Genomic DNA, 21,999 nt, shown 5'->3' on the forward strand with positions numbered 1-21,999 from the left:
AGTTTCAGATATCCTGATCATATCTATTTCTTAGTTAGTTCGTGAATCCTCCAGGAATCCAGGAAGCCAGGGTTATAACATTACATTGCTTAATCAAGTATTAACATCGAATCTACCTGATTCGCGCAAACTTATTAACTCCAGTCTCCAAAAGATAATAGCATGCTCATTTTTAATGCCCAAACCTCCTCTAGTTTAAGTCTTCCTCAAAGAGCAATGCGATGTCTCAAGCAATTCGTTCGTACGTTTTTATTGATATAGTGATATACTCCGTAACATAGTTATACTATCATAAATCATAATCAACACGTACAAGTTGGTAGAGTCGGTGGGAAATTCACCTTATAAGTTGTGACTTGAAGATCACATGGTCTAGCCCAATCAATTGCGAAATGGTTGGCAGATGAACAAGCGAACACATACATAGCTGGACTGACAAAAATGTAATAGATGTCGGTTCAGCAGGGGTCCATTCTTCTTACCGGCTAGCACTAGCTACATGATAACTATGTATGCCTAGATTGCGCATGGAGCCTTACCACATTTAAGCATATCCAAGTTTAATATAGCATAAAATTAAATCAATTGTTGATAATAAGTGAAGTACATAGGGCGCTAATAATTCATCCTTCCTCTTTTAAGTTTTCAGTGTGGGAAAACTCACATGTATTTCTTGGTAACAACGTTCTTGTTGCCAAGCGAGGTAAACCACAACAAGATCGATCAAGGTTATTAGAGTGAATTTTCATGTGAAACAAGTTGCATAAAAATTGGATCTTGCAGTCCATTTGTATAATCTGATCAAATCACAAAAAAATTGTGATTAATAATTAATACTCCATGTTACAAAAACGTAACTGATTTGTACATAAAATTAACTTCTCAATAGAGCAAGCATAATTTAAGCTTAGTATTCTTAATAAACATATTATAACTTAATTAATCAGTGCTAGATCGACCAAATTAAATAAACCTATATTTTAACTCATCAAGGATTACTATATAACAGAACTGTATCTACTGATCTCCTTCCAACCATAGTCATCTTCTCACTTGTACTGTAAGATCCAGATAGAGAGCATGGCGGAAAGCGGGAGCTCAATGTTGACGAAGCTCACCTTGCTCTTAAGTTTTGCAGTAGTGGCTCTTGGAAACAAGACCGTTAATGATTTACGTGCCTTCTATTTGGTGCAGCAGGTATATATTCGTATGTTGTTATCATTTCCTATTTTACGTTGGTTAATTTAAAATCCTGGATCCGCCACTGTTTTTCTCCCCTACCCGCGTCTTCTTAGGTGTAGCTCACAAATGTTGCGTAAATTGGAGAACTCGTGAAGGGGCAGGTCTAGTTGTGAGTTATTCCATGAATCTCCCTAAAAGATTTTAAAAAAAAAATGTGACATGGGGCTTCTAATATATAAACTTCGTTTCAAAATGATATTTATGCTTTCTGTTTTAGTTCGTTTTTTTACGTTGTTTATAAATTGTTTTATTTGACATGAAAGTTTAACACATTTATCCTTCTTACCCTATAATATTTACAACTTCCACTCAGTTTCTCTTATTTGTGAAAATAGTAACCATGAATTTATATCTTTATGAAACAGAGATATTTGGTTGTACATATATATTGTCAAAGGACCAACTTAACCAAAAGATTAAGCTAATGGTTGAAGTCCAAGATTACTTTTTATACTCTATCATGCTCCCTCATACTCAGTGCGAAATTTTGCAGTTTGAAATGAGGGGTGAATGAGATTTGAACTCGTGACCTTTGTGTCACGATTGCTCTGATACCATGTCAAATGACCAACTCAACCAAAAGATTAATTAAGTCGATGATTGAAGCCCAAGATTAGTTTTTATACTCTATAATATATGTTTAAATATACTTGGTGTATTGTTGTGTGCAGTGGTTAGGATCATATTGTAACCAAGAAGGAACAAGATGTTGCTACCCTCCATCTGGGAAGCCAAGTCCAGATTTTACTATTGATGGGCTTTGGCCGTATTCCAGTGATGGAAACTTCGCCTACAACTGTGGCGACGACAACTATGATGTTGGCCGGGTATGCTTTTATTGTTATCATCATCTATCTACTTATACCAATTAAGGTTGACATGAGTGGTTAAGGGCCTCTTGCTCCTTAACCAAGGTCTCGGGTTCGAACCTTGAGAATGGAAAAAATCTCAACTGGGAGGGATGCTGCCCATCGAGGTACCCATGCAAACTCCCGCGGGAGATTAGTCCACTCGCCGAAGGCGGTGGGAACTCCTCATAGTAGAACCAAAAAAAATCATCTATCTACTTATAATATTTTGCAAAGAAACGTTCTGTTAACTTATACTAGTACGAACTATATTGCTATATATACAGATTAAGCCATTGGAGAAAGCGCTAAGAAAATCATGGCCATCATTCACATGCCCACAAATAGGGAGGAAGTTTTGGGTGCACGAATGGAACAAACATGGAACATGTACTAAATCAGTCTTAGGTGAAATCCCATACTTCGAAGCTGCTCTAGACCTCAAGAACAAGGCTAACATCTACCTAGCCCTCGCACGAGCCGGGATTAGGCCATCAGCGAACCGGTTTTACACCCTTAAGTCTGTAAAATTGGCATTGGTTCGATCTATTGGGTTCCATCCATGGATTAGGTGTAACCACAATGCTGCAGGGAATAGCCAGATTTGGCAAGTCACATTTTGTGCAGATATAACCGGGAAGAAACTCATCCACTGCCCTTACATTCCTAGTGGAAGTAACGATTGTGCCTCTGAAATCCAGTTTCCTCCCTACTACTAATTCATTATACAAACTTCTCTTTATTTAGTGATCCTTTCCTTGAGTTATTAACGGCTTAACTATAGTTATGTTGTACGATTTGCACCTTTTAAATAAACATCAACAATCTTGTTAAACATTGTTAAGTTCTTTATTATTGTATCCAATCCGGTATTGTGAATAGTTCAATTTATGTTATATCGTCTTTGATATTAAGTTTTCTGTAAGATCGTCTTATATTCATAAGACATCTACTATTAGCAAGAAAATTATATTTAGTTCGTATTTGCAATGTCTTAGTAATACATATCCCTTTAAAAATGAAAATGTTTGCGGACCTATTTTGGTGTTTCTCGTGGGTTTTCGTTTTGTAGTGTTGATTGTGAGTTACTCCCTCCGTATTTTTTTTAAGAGATACACTTGGTCGGGCACGGGTATTAAGAAAAATAATACACTTGGAGGGTGGGATGGGTTTATGAAAATATTTGTTTAATAGGATGGTGGCCTGGTGGGTGATAGAGTATATTAGATGTATTATTTAATTAGATGGTGGGGTTGATAAGTTACTAAAAATGGCAAGTGTATCTCTTAAATAAATACGGCCGGAAAAGGCAAGTGTATCTCTTAAAAAAATACGGAGGGAGTACGATTTATACGGCTTCTTTATAAATACTCCTTTATTTATTCCAAGCAAATTACACAGAGACAAAAAGATAAGCATATAAACCCTAAGCACATTTTCTCCACTTTTTCCATAGAGATAAGAGCAGTTCTTAAAATAATTTCGGATTCGATTTTTCAATCGGGGTACGGAAATGAAAGATAGTTGTGTTACCCTTGGGAGCAAGAGTCACTGAGAACTTCGTACCGACGGTGGTGAATGCGCTTCTGTAACATGGGCTTAATTACTGCAATTTGGGATTTGAATTAAATTCTCAATCTTTGTATGTATCTAAACTACTACTCCGTAAAAGTTTAGTAGCATATGTAATTCTCCTTGGATGAAATAATCAGTTGGATCAATACGTAGAACCTGTACACAATTTTTCCTGATTTAATTTCGGAGCTTGTTCAAAGGAAACTTCAATTGCGATTACAAATCAAGTTAAGATAGTGAAATTGAACCAATTGGAAGTTAGAGTAAGATTAGCGATTATTTAGCGCTAGTCTTAACAATAGTCGATCTGATTGAGTATTAACCTAATACCTCCCTTTTAATTAAGTGGGAATGTATGAAAAAAGTCTGAGCATGAGTCTTGGAATACGAAGACTCTACTTAAGACGTTTAAACATTAAATTATATCTAAATTTTACCTTTTTAATTTTCACAAGTTTGAGAAGTCCGGAAAAAGGGTATGAGGGATGAACTGAAAAAATAAAGTAAATCGGAAAGGGCCTGGACAAAAATCTGAGAAACTGAAAATAAATAAAAATTAATTAATGTGGAAGTTTTATCTCACACTAGCGTCAATAAGTCGGTAGAAAAACATAAGTTGGTAAAAGCCATAAACATAAAAAAGAGACGTTGATAAAAATCTGGTAAATGATGCTGCTACTTATATTTCTGGATCGACAAAATATATCATGGATCAACAATGATAGTGGGCTTTGGAAGGTGCACGAGTGAACTGGTGCCTTGGTAATGGGCCATCCAATGGAGTCATCTTCCATGTGGGCTGGCCCCAACTTTCCCAAATCATTCACATTTTTTTTTCCGTCACCACCCGATTCACCCTTAGGGCTAACTCAGATTCGGGGCGATTTTTGGGTGTATAGTTTCCAGTTCCATCTCAATTGTTGTTGTTGTGGAACGAATACGCGGTCCTTCTTACAAAGTTTAACCCCAAATCATCAGTGAACCAACAGACAATTAACCAGTTTGATACAGAGTAAGAGACAAGTTGTCACAATGTTATGTTGGTGTGTTTTTTTGGATAAGAAAATAGAAACTAGGTTAGCTTCTAAAATATGGTCAACATAATTCATCTTTGGGATGATAGAGGAGAAAAAATTATTTAAGATTGGAGAGGAAGACTCAACCTACAAGAGTTAAACTAATAGACCCCATAGATATAAGCATGATTATCATCGTAATTAGCCACAAAATCTGATGCCTTATTTACCTCCCAAAAGCAGCGGTGAAGATGTTATTATTATTATTTTTGACCGTTGAAGACGTTACTATTTACATCGGGAGAATTGCATAATATTTTTTTTGGTTTACCACCTGGTTCACCCTTAGGGTTAATCCGGATTCGGGACGAGTTTTTAGTGGATAAGTTTCAGTCCCCTCCCAATTATTGTTGCAGGGGTCGAACACGCGATTTTCCCTACCAAGATCAACCCCTGTTATTCGGATGGAACACTACAAGAAGGGGGGTGAATTGTAGTATGGAACTTGCTAGCCAATTTTGCGGAATTATAAAGAAACTTATAGCAAGTAGAGAAACAATGCAAGAGAGATTTTACGAGGAAACTTTCTAGGCCCAACTAGAAAGAAAACCTCGACCCACTAGGGATTTCAACTTAAACTCTTTTAATTATAGGGCAACAACTCAGTTACAAACCTATAAGGAACTCGGGCATTACTTGAGTTCCTCTACGAACTCAAGTTCCCAATAGTTATTCCTCAAACAACTACGCTCTCACTGACTTCCCTAGAAGTCTCTCTTGACTCTTTTGCTTCACTCAAAGCCTCTATGCTTCTCTCTCATAGCCTTCACTCAAAGCCTACCCAAATACAACAGGAACTCACTCAAGTTCCTACCCCATACACATCAGGAACTCACTCAAGTTCCTACCCAAAACTTATACAAGAATTCACTCAAACCCTTGACAAATTACCCATTACAAGAGCTCACCCAACTCTTGAACAACTCTTAAAATATAGACATTTGATAATTGATTAAACTCTAATATGTAGAAAGTGAATAACTGTAAAGGAACTCGGAACTGACAGGAACTCGGAACTGCTGGAACTGACTGAAAAACGTGGAAAACAAAATAAATTTCTCTATGAAAATATCTCACCTAAATCAGACCCTTTGGAATGACGGCAAGAGTCAGACACTCTTGAATGAATGAGAAAGCTCTCCTTTTATAGAGGAAGAAACCTCAACCACTTTCTCCATAATCTTCTCCACTAACAACCACTAAGCCCTTCAATTTAGGCATGATCCCATGACTTTAGTCATTAGAGAAAATCATGGAGTTAGGGCCAAGCATAATCAGGTTTTCCATGATCTCCTATTATTTCTCCACTTATGTAGTTTTTCCAAAACAACGTAAAACAATGATTTTAATTTTCTAAAACAAAACCTTTTATATCTGATTTTAATAAAATAGAAAAATAAAGTTTATTAAAATAAAATAACTAACAATCAGATTTTATTTTATAAAAAAAATTAATTCTTTTTTATTTATTAAAAATAAAATTTTAAACACATAAAAACGCAAAAGATATTCAAAACAAATCCTAGATTAAATAGGACTTTAGTAAAAACGAAATTTAAATAATAAATAAATAAATATATGATATTAAAATCAGAATCCTAACCTAGATAAGATTTTACAAAAATTATCTTTTATTTTAAAAACATAAATAAATAGAGTTTTACTAGGAGATAAATACTCAAAGTCAAAGGTAAATCCCTAACAACTAGGAGTTTTAAAAGCCACGTTATTGACACTTAAAATTACCTTAAGACTAGGAATATTATAGGAAAATAAACTGACGTTATTTCTCATAAGTTCCGACAAGTTCCTTTTGGCACCGTGTTCCTTAATTATTCAAGTTTCTACATACTTACATGAATCCTAGAAAATAAACTCTTATTTTCTTCTTCATGCTTCATGATGCTCCAACTCAAGAGCCTCATGTTGATAGTTCCGCCTCTGGAACTTCTCCATGCTTGTTCCTACTCAGGAACTTTATACTCGTTGTTCCTCTTAGGTTCTGCTGAGGAACTGATCTGTTTGTGTTCCTTTGAAGAACTCTGTTGCTGCTTGGATACTTGATTTATTGACTTGAACTCTTCATGTTTGTTTCTTCATCAAACCTATATTTGTTTAATATACATATTGGAACTCAAACATAGGTTAGTCGTTTGCTAGTTATCATCAAAACCATAAAGTCGGTGATGACAACCAATACAAGCAAGATGAAGAAAACTAAACTAATAAACAAGTATGGTAGTTAAGGAAACAAACTCTAAGTCTAATGATACACTTATATAATTAGACTTCTCTTCTGAAGTTCCTTTCACTTCTAGAGTTCCTTTCAGGAACTTCACTTCTTCTGGTATATATCTTCATAATCTTCCAACTAAACGATCTGTATTGACCACACATTACTTGTGCATGCACATCTAAACAGTACACACATTAGTTAGATAATCATCATTTGTTCATAATCATCAAAACACTATATTAGTCAACAACCCCAATCACCATTAAACCAACAGACAGTTGGTAACATTGCGTAAATTTTAAATACTTTCACACGGAGTATAAGGAAATTGTGATTTGTTTCTTTATCTTTAGAAAACAAATCAAGTGAGATATTGTAACAAAAATTAAATGAGATCCTGAAATAATAAATACTCTTTTTTTTATTTACTTCATTTACAACTTTATACAATATATGTACTCCGTATATAATATTGGCTACCTACCGATTATCTTATTCATTTTAATCTTAACCATTGTCATTACAAAAAGAAAGAAAGAATGGCAAAATGGTATAGCTTAGTATTAGTAATTAAGCTTGTGCTTAATCTAGCAATTCTAACTCTAGCCAAAAGTTACACTAGCAATAATTTTCAGGCATTCTACTACATTCAGCAGGTAAGTACTCCGTATTTAATTGTACGTAGTATTTCTTAATGCATTTACAACGAGTATCTATGGGCACTTGTTACGCTTCATTCTACATTATATTTTTCAACGGATTCACATCCTAAATTAAATCTTTGATTATCTTTTGTAATTAGACAAGATTCAAGTCCTAAATTAAATAAACAAGTTACATAATTTGATGTTTACGGTGTTTATTTTTTCTTTCAAAATGCAGTGGTTGCCATCATACTGTGACCAAAAAGGGACAACGTGTTGTTACCCACCAACAGGAAAGGGCGAGAAAGGTTTTACAGTTTATGGGCTTTGGCCTTATCAGAGTGATGGTAGCTCCCTTCAATCCTGTCCCGGTGCAAGTTTTGATGAGGGTCTGGTATGTATATAATTTTGATAGAGTATAAAATTAATTTTGGAATTTCAAACATCAGCTTAAATTTTAGTTGAGTTTATCCTTTGCTATGTTATTGGAGCCAGCGTGACTCAAAGGTCACGGGTTCAAATCTCATCCACCACTCCTTATAAAGTGGAATATTTTGCGCTAGGTATGAGAAGGCCTATGCTACATCCACACTTCAAACCCAAATGGACTTTCATGTGAGGGTGCGTGATAGAGTATAAAACTAATCTTGTGACTTCAACCAACTATTAAGAACACATCATTAATAATCGGTCAAAACACATCTATACAGATAAAAAAAGATCTATAAACTAAACTAACAAGCAATGAATGTAATAGCTAAAACTAAGCTTTTCTCATAATATTTTATTATCTTTTGTAATTAGTAATATACATAATTTGGTACCATTATTGTAACTTAAATATCCTCTTGTATTTATTACATATCGAATAACTGACAATGATCCATGATATTAATGAGTTCTTGGCATAATGGCTAAGACTGAGATTTGTTGATTTTTTATTTTGTTATAGTACATAGTACTACTTAACATAAAAGTATAAAACTGAATAAGTAACTTTGGTATAAAATAAATGCAGCTTAAACCCATAGAGAAGTTGCTGCAAAAGGAATGGCCATCATATACATGCCCGCAAATCGGAAGAAAATTCTGGGTCCATGAATGGAACAAGCATGGAACATGCTCAAAACCTGTCCTAGATGAAATGTCATATTTTCAAGCTGCTCTAAACCTCAAGAACAAGGTGAAAATCATCCAAGCTCTCGCAAAAGCCGGGATCCAACCCGATGGCCGATTTTACCCTCTTGAGAGCATAAGGACGGCGATCACTACGGCGACGGGGGGATTCCGGCCAACAATATTCTGTAACCATGATGCTCAAGGAAACACTCAGATTTGGCAAGTTGTACATTGTGTTGATCAAAAAGGGATTAATCTCATCAACTGCACCAATGCTCCTAAGGAGCTAGCAAATTGTGCCCCTTCCATCAAGTTTCCTTCTTACTAGGAAATTCAAAGCTGTTGAGAAATTATGAATAATTGTATACTAGAACTAGTGATAAATGTATTCCTTAGCTTGTTTGGTTGCTTAATTAACATCCATCGTTGAGCTTGACGAAAACATCTTCATCGTGACGCCATTTCACTAAATTTATATCCACATTAACATGCAATTGGTATTAATAAGAGTTACTTGCATCTATAACAAACTAATCAATATTAATAAGAGCTACTTACATCTATTTTAGATGGAAGTTATTATTGTCCAACATTTTCTCTCATAGAGTCGATGAGTCATAGACTCATAGTACACCCAATTCACGATCCGTAGTGTACGGCTGATGGAATTGAAGTACGGAGTAATTGCAAAGGACCAGACGGTGGATTACTAATTGCTTTTGGAATTCATAATTGCACCGCACTTAACGCGTACGTACGACCATAATTCATGCTGTTGATTGCAAATTTTGGACATCTAAAATTAATTAATTTAACTACTTAATTAGATAAAGCTAAAAGAAAGACAAACAAATTCAAATTATTATAAATCAATTCCACTTATAAACTTAATGCTTTCATAAATCGACATAAACCATATTATTAAGCTAATTAATGGAGGAATAATATTATTTATCTTGGTGCGAAAATTAATGGAGGAATATTAAGTATATGGTTCCATGTTAAACTAAATAAAAGGTAATGTGTTCTCCATATCGTCAACATGTGCATTATTCTTTAGGTAAAGAAGTCAACAGAAACTATAATGGTGAGCCGAGGCATGTGAGACGATGACCCGTAAAGTGTGCTCCCATGTTAATAAATTCCTTCATACATACCTCCTCGAACAAGATAAATTAAAACATTGCGCCAAAGGAAACCAATGTAAAAACACGAGAAAACATCGAATAATAAATCACCCTTTTTTTGGATGTGTGTACACACTTCGGTAAATTTGGATATTTTCGAACTTTTTTTTTTAATTAAGTTTTTTTTTTTTTTTTTTTGCCTAATAGTGTAATGCGTGACCTTGTGTGGAACTTGTTCTAGTTGAGAAGAGTTTAGTGTAACACAAGTTGTTTGTCGGATGATGATTTATGCAGAATCTAAAGGAAGGTTCATCTTTCGACTATAATATCGGTCGTCAATCGTGCTCATGATTCATCACACCTACAATAGGACCATAGGCTCACACAAACGGTATGGATCAAAAAGACATAAATAATGTACGATATGTAAATATCGTAACTTTGTTGCAAGAAAGTTTTTTTTTGTTCAATTGTTGAATCAATTTGATGAAGTTTCCTCCTGACACGTATATCGAAAAGCTAACCGACCTGCAGATTATATTGCTGCCGTAGGCCACTAGATTACGACTCACCAAGATATTGATCTCTATATTGATAGTAAATTTTCTTATTTTATTTATTTAGATAAGTTAGGCCATAGTCTTGAGCGAGCTTTCCTAACTTTTGTATACTTTTGTTAAAAAAAAAAATTAAAAAATAAAGACTTTTATTAATGCGAAAAAAATAGGATCTTTTACCAATTTAGCTACTTTTAAAATTTTATTTTCCAAAACGGCTAGTTTTAAATTGTATTTCCCAAAGTAGCTACTATTTATTTTTTAAAAAAAGTAGCTAGTTTTTTTACTTTCAATAAAAAACCAGTAAACTAATTTGGGCTTTTTAAAACCAATGAACCGGTTTAATTTTTTAACATAGTGAACCGGTTTGAATTGTTTTAATAGTGAACCGATTGACGATTTACTTATACTTTTAGCCTCTTAGCAACTTCAAAAGTTTTTATAAGGACTTGCTCGCAAATATTACAAATATAAAGAAATTAGTTGAATCGTTGTTGCGGATATTGTTAATTTGATCTCTTAGATACGAGAATTCGTTGTGTTAAATGAATTTGCTTGGCAAACTCGATCAACCAACAATTTAACATACTATAAAACCGTGTGCGTGAAAGTGACGTGAAGGAGAAGAGTAGCGCGTGCAATAAAGACGCCTAACAATGCAAATTTTTGCATCTATTATCCCTACAAGTCAGACCACTATCTTTCCATAACCAATTGTATTTTTTTTTTAAATTACTGTAATTTCTCATTATTAAGAATAAACTATGAACTGAATAAAAATTCATTAAAATAATTAATTAATAATTAACTTATCATTGGAGCAAGAAATAGGTAGCAATTGTGTAACTTGAGAAGATGATGCGTCATAACAAGCATGCATAATACAAATTTTCCGACCATTGGATTTGGAGTTTAGGTTGTCATAAAGTAAACGTAATTAAAATATGAAAATGGGTTAAAAAAATGAACTTAAATTATTACTATGGTGTATCGTGTATGTATCAAAATAAAACCATCATGAGCAACATTTTAAATTACTTATGGGCAAATTCAAAAGAAAAATTAATTCGGAGTATAAAATAGACAAAAATAAAAGATAACTAAAAGCCAAAAAAACCGGTTTACTGTATTAAAAAATGAACCAAACCAAACCAGTTTAATTGTTTTTGTCACAAAATGAAAATAGTCATTTTGGTAAATAAATTATACATAATAGCTAGTTTGAGAAATAAATTCTAAAAGTAGCCATTTTGGTAAATAAAATTGTAAAAATAGCTAGTTTGGTAAAAGATCCAAAAAGATAAGGGGGAAAAAACTCAATAATACCACCTTCCGGGAATGGTTGAGGAAATGTTTCACACAATAGTATGAATAGACGCATAGTAGCATACGAAAGCCTCAACAGAAACTGCCCACCTAGATAGATATACACTCCTTTTATTACAAGTAGTATGGGTCGAAAAGAAACTCCTACTTTTTCTTGATAAGAAAAAGGAAACTCCTATTTGTCCAACTTTGTTCACAACTTATCAATCGTGCAAAATGATCACGAACCACACTTAATCCCTATTTTAGCAAAGCAATTTGCAATAGTAATGGAAGCCGACTAGTCAGTAATATGATGCATATAAGCCAATTTATGCATGATACAACCGGTTGTATAATTAAAATTTATCGTAAAACGCCTTTATTGTGTGCTCTATTCTTTCAACTGATAGAGGTTGGTCATATATTATTCATGCCCTATTCTTTCAACTTTTTCAATTAAATTGTATAAGTTCAGATATGTTCAAATACAATAAGTTCAATGAAAATAAGAGACACTCAATCAATTACTTAGTTCAAATTACAACAAAGACTTATATCCCATTCGTTCCATAATGATGTTCTACTTTAGAATTTTGACACTATTCATAACTAAAGATAATCTTGTTTGATACGTCTCCCTGAATACTTTAATAATATCAAAATTTTATAACTTTTGCAAATATATAATTAAAGATATAAATGACACAAAATGTGTGTTGGCAAACGTAAAAATTATAAATTAGAACATCAATATGGAATGGAGGGAGTAGTATTAATGTGTATATACCGAACAAAAATCACTACAAGTAGTTAAAATTACATGACTAATGTGAATATTAATTTCGAATTAGGTGTTTTAATTGATAAGTTACAACTTTTGAGGTAAATACTTAATGTAGTCCCATGTTCTAAAAACGCAACTAGCTTTGATTCACGTGGTACCCCTGTTGTACCAGCAACTTCTCAAGCAAGCAAGCATAAACTTACATAATAACTAATCTTAATTAATTAAGAAATGATAATAAATATAATAAAGTAATGCCAAAAATCGTAAGAAAATAAATCTATATAATAGGACCATATCTTGTATCATCCAACCACAATCATCACAACATTGCACAGAGAAAAAAAGAAAGAGAAAAAAGAATGGGAAAATGGGAAAGTTCATTTTTGACGAAAATCGTCGTTCTCCTAAGTTTTGCAACAGTTGCTCTTGGTAATTCTAACAGTGGTTTACGTGCATTTTATTTGGTGCAGCAGGTACATACCTATGTTTCCGTTTCCGTTTCCGTTTTCGTTTTCGTTTTCGTGTTTGTTATTTTTATTCCTTCCCTTGTTTTACCATTATATTGATCAATGTAGTTCTATATGAAATTTTAATATAGACAATAACGAAAACGATTTTGTGCAGTGGTTAGGATCGTACTGTAACCAAAGAGGGACGAGATGCTGTTTACCAGCTACAGGGAAGCCAAGTGCAGATTTTACTATTTACGGGCTTTGGCCTTACTACAACGACGGTAGCTTCCCTTACAACTGCGGCGACGACAACTATGACGTCGGCCGGGTATGTTCTTACAATCTTTAACTAAATTAATTAATTATGTTCCTGTATTAATTAGAATGGGTCGTCATATAAATATTGTACTCATTTCTTTTTCGTGAGATTCTCCTTAAAAATTTAATGATGATAGATCGATATTAATGTAAATGTCTCCGCCAGATTATTCAATTGTGGTGAACATACTAATTTATTGATTGTAGTTGTAAGTTGTAACATCACCAACATGTAGTCATGGACCTCATGCTTTTCTTATTTATTTAATTTATAAAGTTTTTATTAGGAAAAAATCAGTTTATATTAAGTTACCTCACGCTAAACAAAAAGAAACAAACTAGCTAGGGGTTAGATAGTCCAATTAGAACGTATGATCTAGTGGCAGATGTTGATGTTTTATATGCCTCGGGTGAGACCGGCTCCCTAGCTGGACGGAAATTTTGTAGTATATTGTTAGTTACGACTCCTAATATTTGTGTGTAATTGTATAAATCGTATCCTGTATTGCTTAATTTTTCTACTAGTTAATCTCTTCGTAAAAGTTTCCAAGACCTGCCACTGTAGGATCCGTACGATTCAAACATTCTATAGGATACCAATGCAGAAAAGAGTTTATTCATTTCCAAGACCTAAATTCCTTAAAAAAAACTTTACTAATAAAGTTTTTGGTATGCATGCAGATTAAGTTCTTGGAGAAAAGGCTACAAAAGTCATGGCCATCATTCACATGTCCACAAATAGGAAGGAAGTTTTGGGTGCATGAATGGAACAAACATGGAACATGCTCAAAATCCACCCTAGGAGAAATCCCTTACTTCCAAGCCGCTCTGAACCTCAAGAACAAGGCCAACGTCTTTCATGCCTTAACACGAGCCGGGATTAGGCCAAACAACCAGTTTTACTCTCTCAAATCCATTAAAAAGGCGATAGTTCGATCAATAGGGTTTCACCCTTGGATTGAGTGTAACCATAATGCTCAAGGGAAAAGCCAGATTTGGCAAGTCACATTTTGTGCTGATAGAACTGGAAGGAAGCTCATCAAATGCCCTTACATTCCTAGAGGACGCGGTAGTTGTGCCTCCAAAATTATGTTTCCGGCTTTCTATTAATCTATATATAGTAATATCAAGCTGAATTAGCCATTTTTAGAGCTTATTCTATTGTGTATTTATAAAACGCTTAAAATTAATTGTGTATTTTTGTTGCTAATTTTTGCCAAGCAACAACATTGAGTTTACAGCTTCTTTTTTCTTACTTGTATGAACACTAATTGGCCCGGTATTGTGTATAATTCAATCCGGTCAGTTTGTAACATGTAAAACCTTAATATATATAATGTGATTTTCGTTATTTAGTTGATTTTGATTTATTTAATTTTTGCTGTAAGTAATTAAGAGGAGATTTATCCGAGTCTTGAGTAGTACAACAGCTCAAAACTTTAACTAGTTAAGCTCGTTGATCCACGGGGACGACTTTACTTGTTTTGAGTATGAAACGATGGTTAAGACTTTTCAGAGCATTTAACTAGTTTAAAATGGGTTCATATGTATACAATATGAAACCTTAAAATATATGTAGTACTTTATTTATTTCTCTAGAGTTGAAGTAATGTTCCCTCTTTTTCCTTTTTGGTCCTAATAACATGGGTTGTTCCCTATCGTACAATTGAAGTACCAAATTAGAAATATCAATAAAATATTGGGTGAAAATAGTTGCAAAAACAAACAAATAGTTACGATCTACTCCGTATTATTGATTTGCACGCGACGGATTTCAAAACTTTGAGTGTACAAAGAAATTGGAATAAATGAGTTGTAGATTCTGCCAAAAAGAAAAAATGAGTTGTAGACTAGAAAATAGACAGTACAATTAGGATTACGATATATGACGAATCAGAACCCACTAATCATATATTTAATCTTTCAACTTTTATCCACCTCTTTACAAAACAAAGTACTCCGTATAAATTAGATGGGTATAGGCAGGCCATTGAAAGAGATAAGTTTGAATTATAAATTAACAAGCTAAATGTCGTTAATTATATGGCTTTCAGCTTTTGATTCTTCCCTCTACCTCATCATCCGAAATGATAAAATTAGGTTTTTCCTCTCACCTCTCAACGGGATTAACTTGGTTTCTTTTAAAAAAAACAATGTGGGTGTGGGACACATAATTAACTAGAAGGAACGTGAGAATGAGATGGAGGTGAAACATGTGGAAAAGAAAAATTCAAGTAATTACTACTCCGTTTGTTTGATTGTTTAATAATAAGAAAAATTATTCAATTATATTTAGGATAAATTATTTTTTACCACCTAAAAAAATTGAAAATTTGTTTTTTACCACCTAAAAAACTAAAACTTGTATTTTACCACCTAAAAAAATTTAAAAATTGTTTTTTACCACCTGAAAAATGGAAAAATATATGAAAATGTTATGTAGGGGTCACAATAACGGTAATACTTCTAATATGTTCTATTCTTCCACGATTTCATGTATTTAACTCTATTTTCTTCCCCCGCTTCCTTATTTTCCATTAATTTACATAATTTTTCACCACCATTAATTTACAAAATTGACAAAATTTAATGGAAGTAAAGAGCGAATGGTGAAAGAGTTAAAGAAAATCACACAAGGAATGTATAAAATTGGAGAAAATTGAATTAGGTAGCCATACATAAATGTTTCATCTATTTTTTCGTTCTTTAGGTGGTAAAAAACAAGTTTTAATTATTTTTAAGGTGGTAAAATACAAGTTTTAATTTTTTTAGGTGGTAAAAAATAATTTTTCGATTTTTGTAGGTGGTAAAAAACAATTTGTCCTTATATTTAACCTATTTTTAAATTTTTGGTTTGTTTAATAAGAAAATTGTTGAAATTAATAAGAGAATTACTCCCTCTGTCCCTTAATACTCGACGCTTGACAATGCACAAGTTTGATCACCAATTTCAAAATATTAATATTTTGAAAATATATATTATATACTAACATTTGTTTTCATATACTAGAAATAAAATAAGGTCAAAGTGAATTATGTAAATAGTGCAAAAAGTCAAACTGGGTTGAGTATTAAGGGACGGAGGGAGTAAGATTTATCTAGTTTTCCACAATTTTTTCATTCATTCTGAAAGAAAAACTAAGAAAAACTAAATTTGCCCAATTGTAACTAAAAGATTTCCACATATTTTCACACATCACTTTTTCATAATTTCCTTTCAAAATAAACACGCATGGCAAAATTGAGGAATTCATATATTTCTACAATTTTACTAAATTTTTCTCATTAAAATCCAGTAAAAAATACTGATATGATATTCCTAGAATGTACTCCCTCCGTTTCAAAATAATAGGGACAATTTTACATTTTCACGCTTGTCAATGTAAATGTTTGGACATTAATATCTCTAATTTTGTATTCGTAAAATTTACAAAAATTGATATTCCGAAATTACATATTGAGATAAAAGTCAAACAAAACCTCACACAGCTATATTTTTCCTTAACCATAAATCACAAATTAAATGATAGTGAAATTGAAATTTTTAAATAGTGTTAAAAGTCAAAGTGTAATTGAGAGAGTATATTATACGGATATTTCATGAAATACCCCCCGAGTTTTGAAGTAATTCACCAAATGCCCATCAAGTTCCAATAATTCACCAAATATCCCAGACAATTGACTTAATGCCCAAAATACCCTTACTTTTAACGGTCCGTTAGTCCGTCGTTAGCCTAGTTTCATAATTCACCAAACACCCCTATTATTAAACTTATTTCACCAAATGCCCCAAACATAAAAATAGTTATTCTGATGTTCCAACGACTAGTTTTTTCGTTTGAAAAGTATTGGTCTTGCTTGGCTATAAAAACCCACTTTCTGAATGTTTCTTGTAATTTAGATGTTGTTTTTCTTTGCTTTGCTAATTGCATTAGATTTGTGTCATGAGTTTTGTTTCAAAATCGTCATCCACACACAATGAGTCCACATATATTAGAGTACCTAACCAATTTTGCTATTGTGATAGGAAATTCGTCATCTGAAGCTCCGATACAACACTCAATCCACAAAGGTTGTACTACAAGTGTGATCCTTGCAACAATCTGAGATAGTGCAAGGGAGTAGTTGAGCAAGAAAACAGGGGGCAGCAGCATGAAGGACAATACAGGGGAAGCTTAGACGAAGGAGAAAGTACTGAAAATAGGGGAAACAGTAAGATGCAATAGGACTTGAAGCAAATGAAGAAAAAGTTGATACTGCAATGTCAATACAAGGCATCTTACTTTGATTTTGAAATGAAGAAAGGCTAATCCTATTTATTTCATGGTTTGGGATGGACAGGCAGAACTTAGGACTCAGGAGAGCAAGCAAGTACTTTTAGAAAAGAAAGGTCAAGACTTCAAAGAACACTTAGCAAAGAAATTGGGAGGCAAACACCATGTGAAAGAAGTCCGAGGGCAGGGTCTTATTATTGGTATAGAGTTGGATGTACAAGTTGGCCCGCTAGTTGATGCTTGTCGAAATTCAAGAATGTTAAATTGTTAATATTAACTGCTGGAAAAGGAAAATAGTGAGATTGGTTCCTCCACTGACCATATTAGAATAAGGAGCTCGAAACAGGTTCTGAGATTCTCCTCAAGTATTTCCCGTCCCTGGGTTGAAGCAGTGGAGTTGAATTTGTGTACGATGAGTCGATGCTTGTCAAATTTCCTTGTGACATCAATAGATCCAAAGCTCATAATTGGCATCGTAGCTGTAAATCAGGAATAAGTTTCCTACTAGCTTCTCTTTGGATTATGCCTTGGGTTTAATGTACAAATTGTCATTTCAAGATATCCGATCCCACTCAGCTCGTTAATCAGAACATTGATTTTCTTTGTTGCTTGGATTCATTTCTTAAGTATCTTTCTCCCTTATTATAAGGCTTAGTTTGTTATTTTGATACCTATAAATTGCGTAGCTTTGTATTGAGTGGAACACAGAATCAACATTATTATTTTCTCTTCGTACTACGTTTGTTCAAAATTAGCCTTTAGATATTATCACGACTTTAGTGGATCAAGAAGGCATAAGCAAACAATAAGCAATGGCTAATTTTCAAACGAAAAAACTAGCCGTTGGAACATCAGAATAACTATTTTTAAGGTTGGGGCATTTGGTGAAATAAGTTTAATAATATGGGTATTTGGTGAAATAAATTTTAAAAAAGGGGCATTTGGTGAATTATGAAACTAGGCTAACGGCGGACTAACGGACCGTTATCAGTAAGGGTATTTGGGGCATTAAGTCAATTGTCAGGGGTATTTGGTGAATTATTGGAACTTGATGGGCATTTGGTGAATTACTTCAAAACTCGGGGGTATTTCATGAAATATCCGTATATTATATCATACTTATAGCCTTTATAGGTTTAAAATTAACTACTGAAATTACTGTAAGCATCAGTAAAAATGTAAAATTATAGATATAAATAATACAGTTAAGCTACTTACCCAATAAAACTATGGATCGAACGGTAACGATTTTAAACTCTCTAATATTTATGACAATGACATGCTATGTAATTAGACGCCTCAATAAAGTTTGTTTCTTTTGTTACTACTATAATGTATGCAAATTAAAAAGATAAATTAAAAACATAAACAAATAACACATAATTTAACATGGTTAACTAGCGTGTTGATTACATTCACATATATGCAAGAAAGATAAATTGAGGAATTACAAATTGAAAGGGACTTGATCGACTCGATGAAGGCACATTCCAACACTTTAATACTTAGTAACTCTAAACTTTTGGGCTCGATCTATTGATTCGTCCTCCATAAGGTTTCAATATCACACAAGTAAGCTCTTAATTAATGATTATTCTAATTTGGCTTAAGGAAAAGATAAAGACAGAGAAGCGGAGATTCTCCCAAATACAGTAATTTCCACTCATTATTTAGACTCTTGTGTACACGTTTAACCGTACTAGTTGTACTCCCCATGATCCGTAGTGTACGGAATAGTTGTATAATAAATTCCATCAAAGTCGTTTTTCATTGTATTGTTATTCAAAAACCGAAATTACGCATTTGACGCATCCAAACTAAATCATCAATGGATAAGCCGGGTGTACGGCTATATCTCTATTATATAAGCTAAGAGGGGAGGGTTATTTTCGTAATCACACTTTTGGTGTCCACCAACTAAAAGACGAAAATACCCTCAGCTCTTCACAATTACATATTAATGTAAATCTGATTACTTATTATTTTAAAAAACTGATTAATTAAATGTTTATTACTTTGATTATTATTTACATACATAGATTTTTTTTTGATTGATGCAATAGTTGTGATTAGTTAAATATGAACTTAGATTGCAAAATTGACCTATAGCATGACCTTCATGTTTTTAAATATGAACTTGTGAATATTTTTGTGCCTAATATTTGTTGTGATTAGTTGTAATAATACAATTTTAAGTTTTTCAAATAATTTCGCACGTATCGCGTGCATATAAGACTAGTAAGAATATATTTAAACTTAACTGAATTTATCGAGACTTTATACGAAATAAGAAGTATTATTGGGACCTTTTGTTAGTTATAAATTGTATTGCGTATTTAGCTAATCCTTATACGAATTTAATTATATTAGTCGTCCTGAAATAAGTGAATGTAAAGAATAGGACCTAACTTACTCTGAACTAACATAAAGAACATTTAAAAAATATTCCTATATGTACATCTTCTAGGAAGTTTACATAATTATGTACGTTGTATACATACTGATCAAGATTATTTACATTATCAAATAGAATTTGATAAGTTACAATAATATAATCTGATTTTATCGATCTGTTTGAATTGTATCATCAATAATTAGAAAAGTTTGTATTATGAAAAGGTAGCAAGTGGTTGTGGATGGGGATATAAACTTAAGGTAGGTAGGCCAGCTTTGAGGTAATGGGAATTGAATAATATAACAATAACATGCATATTGATGGTTTTATAAGTCAACTGAACATGTGGAAATGACCGTTAATTGTGGTTATATGTTGTAAGTTAAAAGACGAAGTAGTACATTATATCATTAACATGTGCATGCATTCCTTCCGTATGTCAAACGATAAGCTACTTACTTGCGTCATTGCTTGCTTCTATTATGTCCGACGCCTACGGCCTACCTAAGCAACTTCAATTCATTCCCATGTTGTCACTTGCAACTCGCAACGCCGCTCTGGCCGGAAAGCAATTGTCGAGAGTCGAGACCTAGCTTGTATCACAGGTTGTTTTTTTCCGAAATAATGGTTAGTTGATTACCATGGGATAGATATCTTTTGTACGGATGTATAAGAGCATAACCATGGATATATATTACCCCGATTTTACGGTAACCAGCTTGAATAAATGATTTTTTTTTTGACGGGGAAAAACAATATCATTAATAATCAGCCATACGACATCTATAATGATAACAAAATATTTGCATACTACAATTCGAAGAAAATTCAGATGTTGGCAAGATCATCAAAAAGTAGACTTATATTTTACGGACTGCTTCAAGTTAGACTCATTCCTATCAATTTTTCTTTTATTGTTCCCTGAAATTAACATATGAGTTTCCAAAATAATACTCCGTACGGTGCAAAATGTTAATTGTTTTTTCGGTTGTTTTTTGACGGATGTTCTCGGTTGTTAAAACTGATCATTTGTTAGTTATCCTCTTATGATCGACTTATCCGATATTATGATTGTCTCGCATAGTAATATCAAATTGTTGTCTAATCGATCGAATTGACTTTTATTACCTCATTTGTTTCCTGAAAAGTCGCCAATAATCATGTTCTTACTATTAGTATATGATTTCCCTATGACTATTAATCTTCTCCATCTGATTCAGTATCATGAAAATCACACATTCTTTTTTTTTTTTTTGGTACAAATGAGCCACAAGGGCGGGGATGAGAATCGATCCCAGATCACCTGAAACCGGGATGGAAGCTCTAACCAACTGAGCTATCCATCACTCTCACACATTCTTCTATAATAGGAGCATACTTAGCTCTTGGATTTTGAGCTTGTGCTATTTCCAAATTTCTATTCATCAGTGCATGCTTCTGAAGTGGTGTTAACCATGCATGCACGGAGAGAAAATCGGAGCAAAGTATTTACTCCTTTGTACACAGTACTGATTTTCCTCATCCGTTCCATAAATAATACGTAGTAGTATAATACGGAGTACTACATACAACGTTATATTTACCATTTAGGAAAGTAACACAAATATTACGGAGTATAACGTTTTGATCTAAGGAAACTTAATGTTTTCTTTTGGCGTTGTAAATATTCCAATACAACCTTACTATCAACTCCTAATTAATTAGGTTTCTTGCCCACTAGGATCTTGTGGATAATTCACACGAGCTTTGTCATCCCTTTTTACCTTTTAATTTCTTAAAATTTACTCCTATATACTTCCCATGTTACAATATTTTTAGAACGAAAGAAGTACCTAGTAGTACGTCGTAATGTTCGTTCAATATAATTTCACTTTAGATGAAATACTTTCTCACGATACACTTGGTCATTCGTATGTAAGTTTTTTTGTGTGCGAGCAAATATAAGTTTAGAGAGGCATAAAAGGTTGTGATGAGTCTTGTTCCCGACATTAAATACTGAGTAACATCACCAAGAAGTTTAACACGATATGTTGACACTCAC

General features: G+C 33.2%; 3 protein-coding genes across 3 annotated transcripts; all 3 read left to right on the forward strand.

Moving 5' to 3' along the window:
• The first annotated feature begins 1,022 nt into the window (after positions 1–1,022).
• Positions 1,023–3,074, forward strand: LOC110782832 (ribonuclease 1-like). The gene is made up of 3 exons (XM_021987081.2): positions 1,023–1,197; positions 1,914–2,069; positions 2,378–3,074. Exons 1-3 carry the CDS (start codon positions 1,081–1,083, stop codon positions 2,807–2,809), a joined length of 705 nt encoding a protein of 234 aa, XP_021842773.1. The 5' UTR covers positions 1,023–1,080; the 3' UTR covers positions 2,810–3,074.
• Positions 3,075–7,516: 4,442 nt separating this feature from the next.
• LOC110782833 (ribonuclease 1-like) lies at positions 7,517–9,068 on the forward strand. Its single transcript, XM_021987082.2, has 3 exons — positions 7,517–7,633; positions 7,860–8,015; positions 8,640–9,068. Exons 1-3 carry the CDS (start codon positions 7,517–7,519, stop codon positions 9,066–9,068), a joined length of 702 nt encoding a protein of 233 aa, XP_021842774.2.
• Positions 9,069–12,807: 3,739 nt separating this feature from the next.
• On the forward strand, positions 12,808–14,644 carry LOC110782835 (ribonuclease 1). Its single transcript, XM_021987083.2, has 3 exons — positions 12,808–12,992; positions 13,144–13,299; positions 13,971–14,644. The coding sequence occupies exons 1-3, from the start codon at positions 12,879–12,881 to the stop codon at positions 14,397–14,399; spliced, it is 699 nt and encodes a 232-aa protein (XP_021842775.2). The 5' UTR covers positions 12,808–12,878; the 3' UTR covers positions 14,400–14,644.
• The last annotated feature ends 7,355 nt before the right edge of the window (positions 14,645–21,999 follow it).

This window comes from Spinacia oleracea, chromosome 1, assembly GCF_020520425.1.
Source record: "Spinacia oleracea cultivar Varoflay chromosome 1, BTI_SOV_V1, whole genome shotgun sequence".
Lineage (NCBI taxonomy): Eukaryota > Viridiplantae > Streptophyta > Magnoliopsida > Caryophyllales > Amaranthaceae > Spinacia > Spinacia oleracea.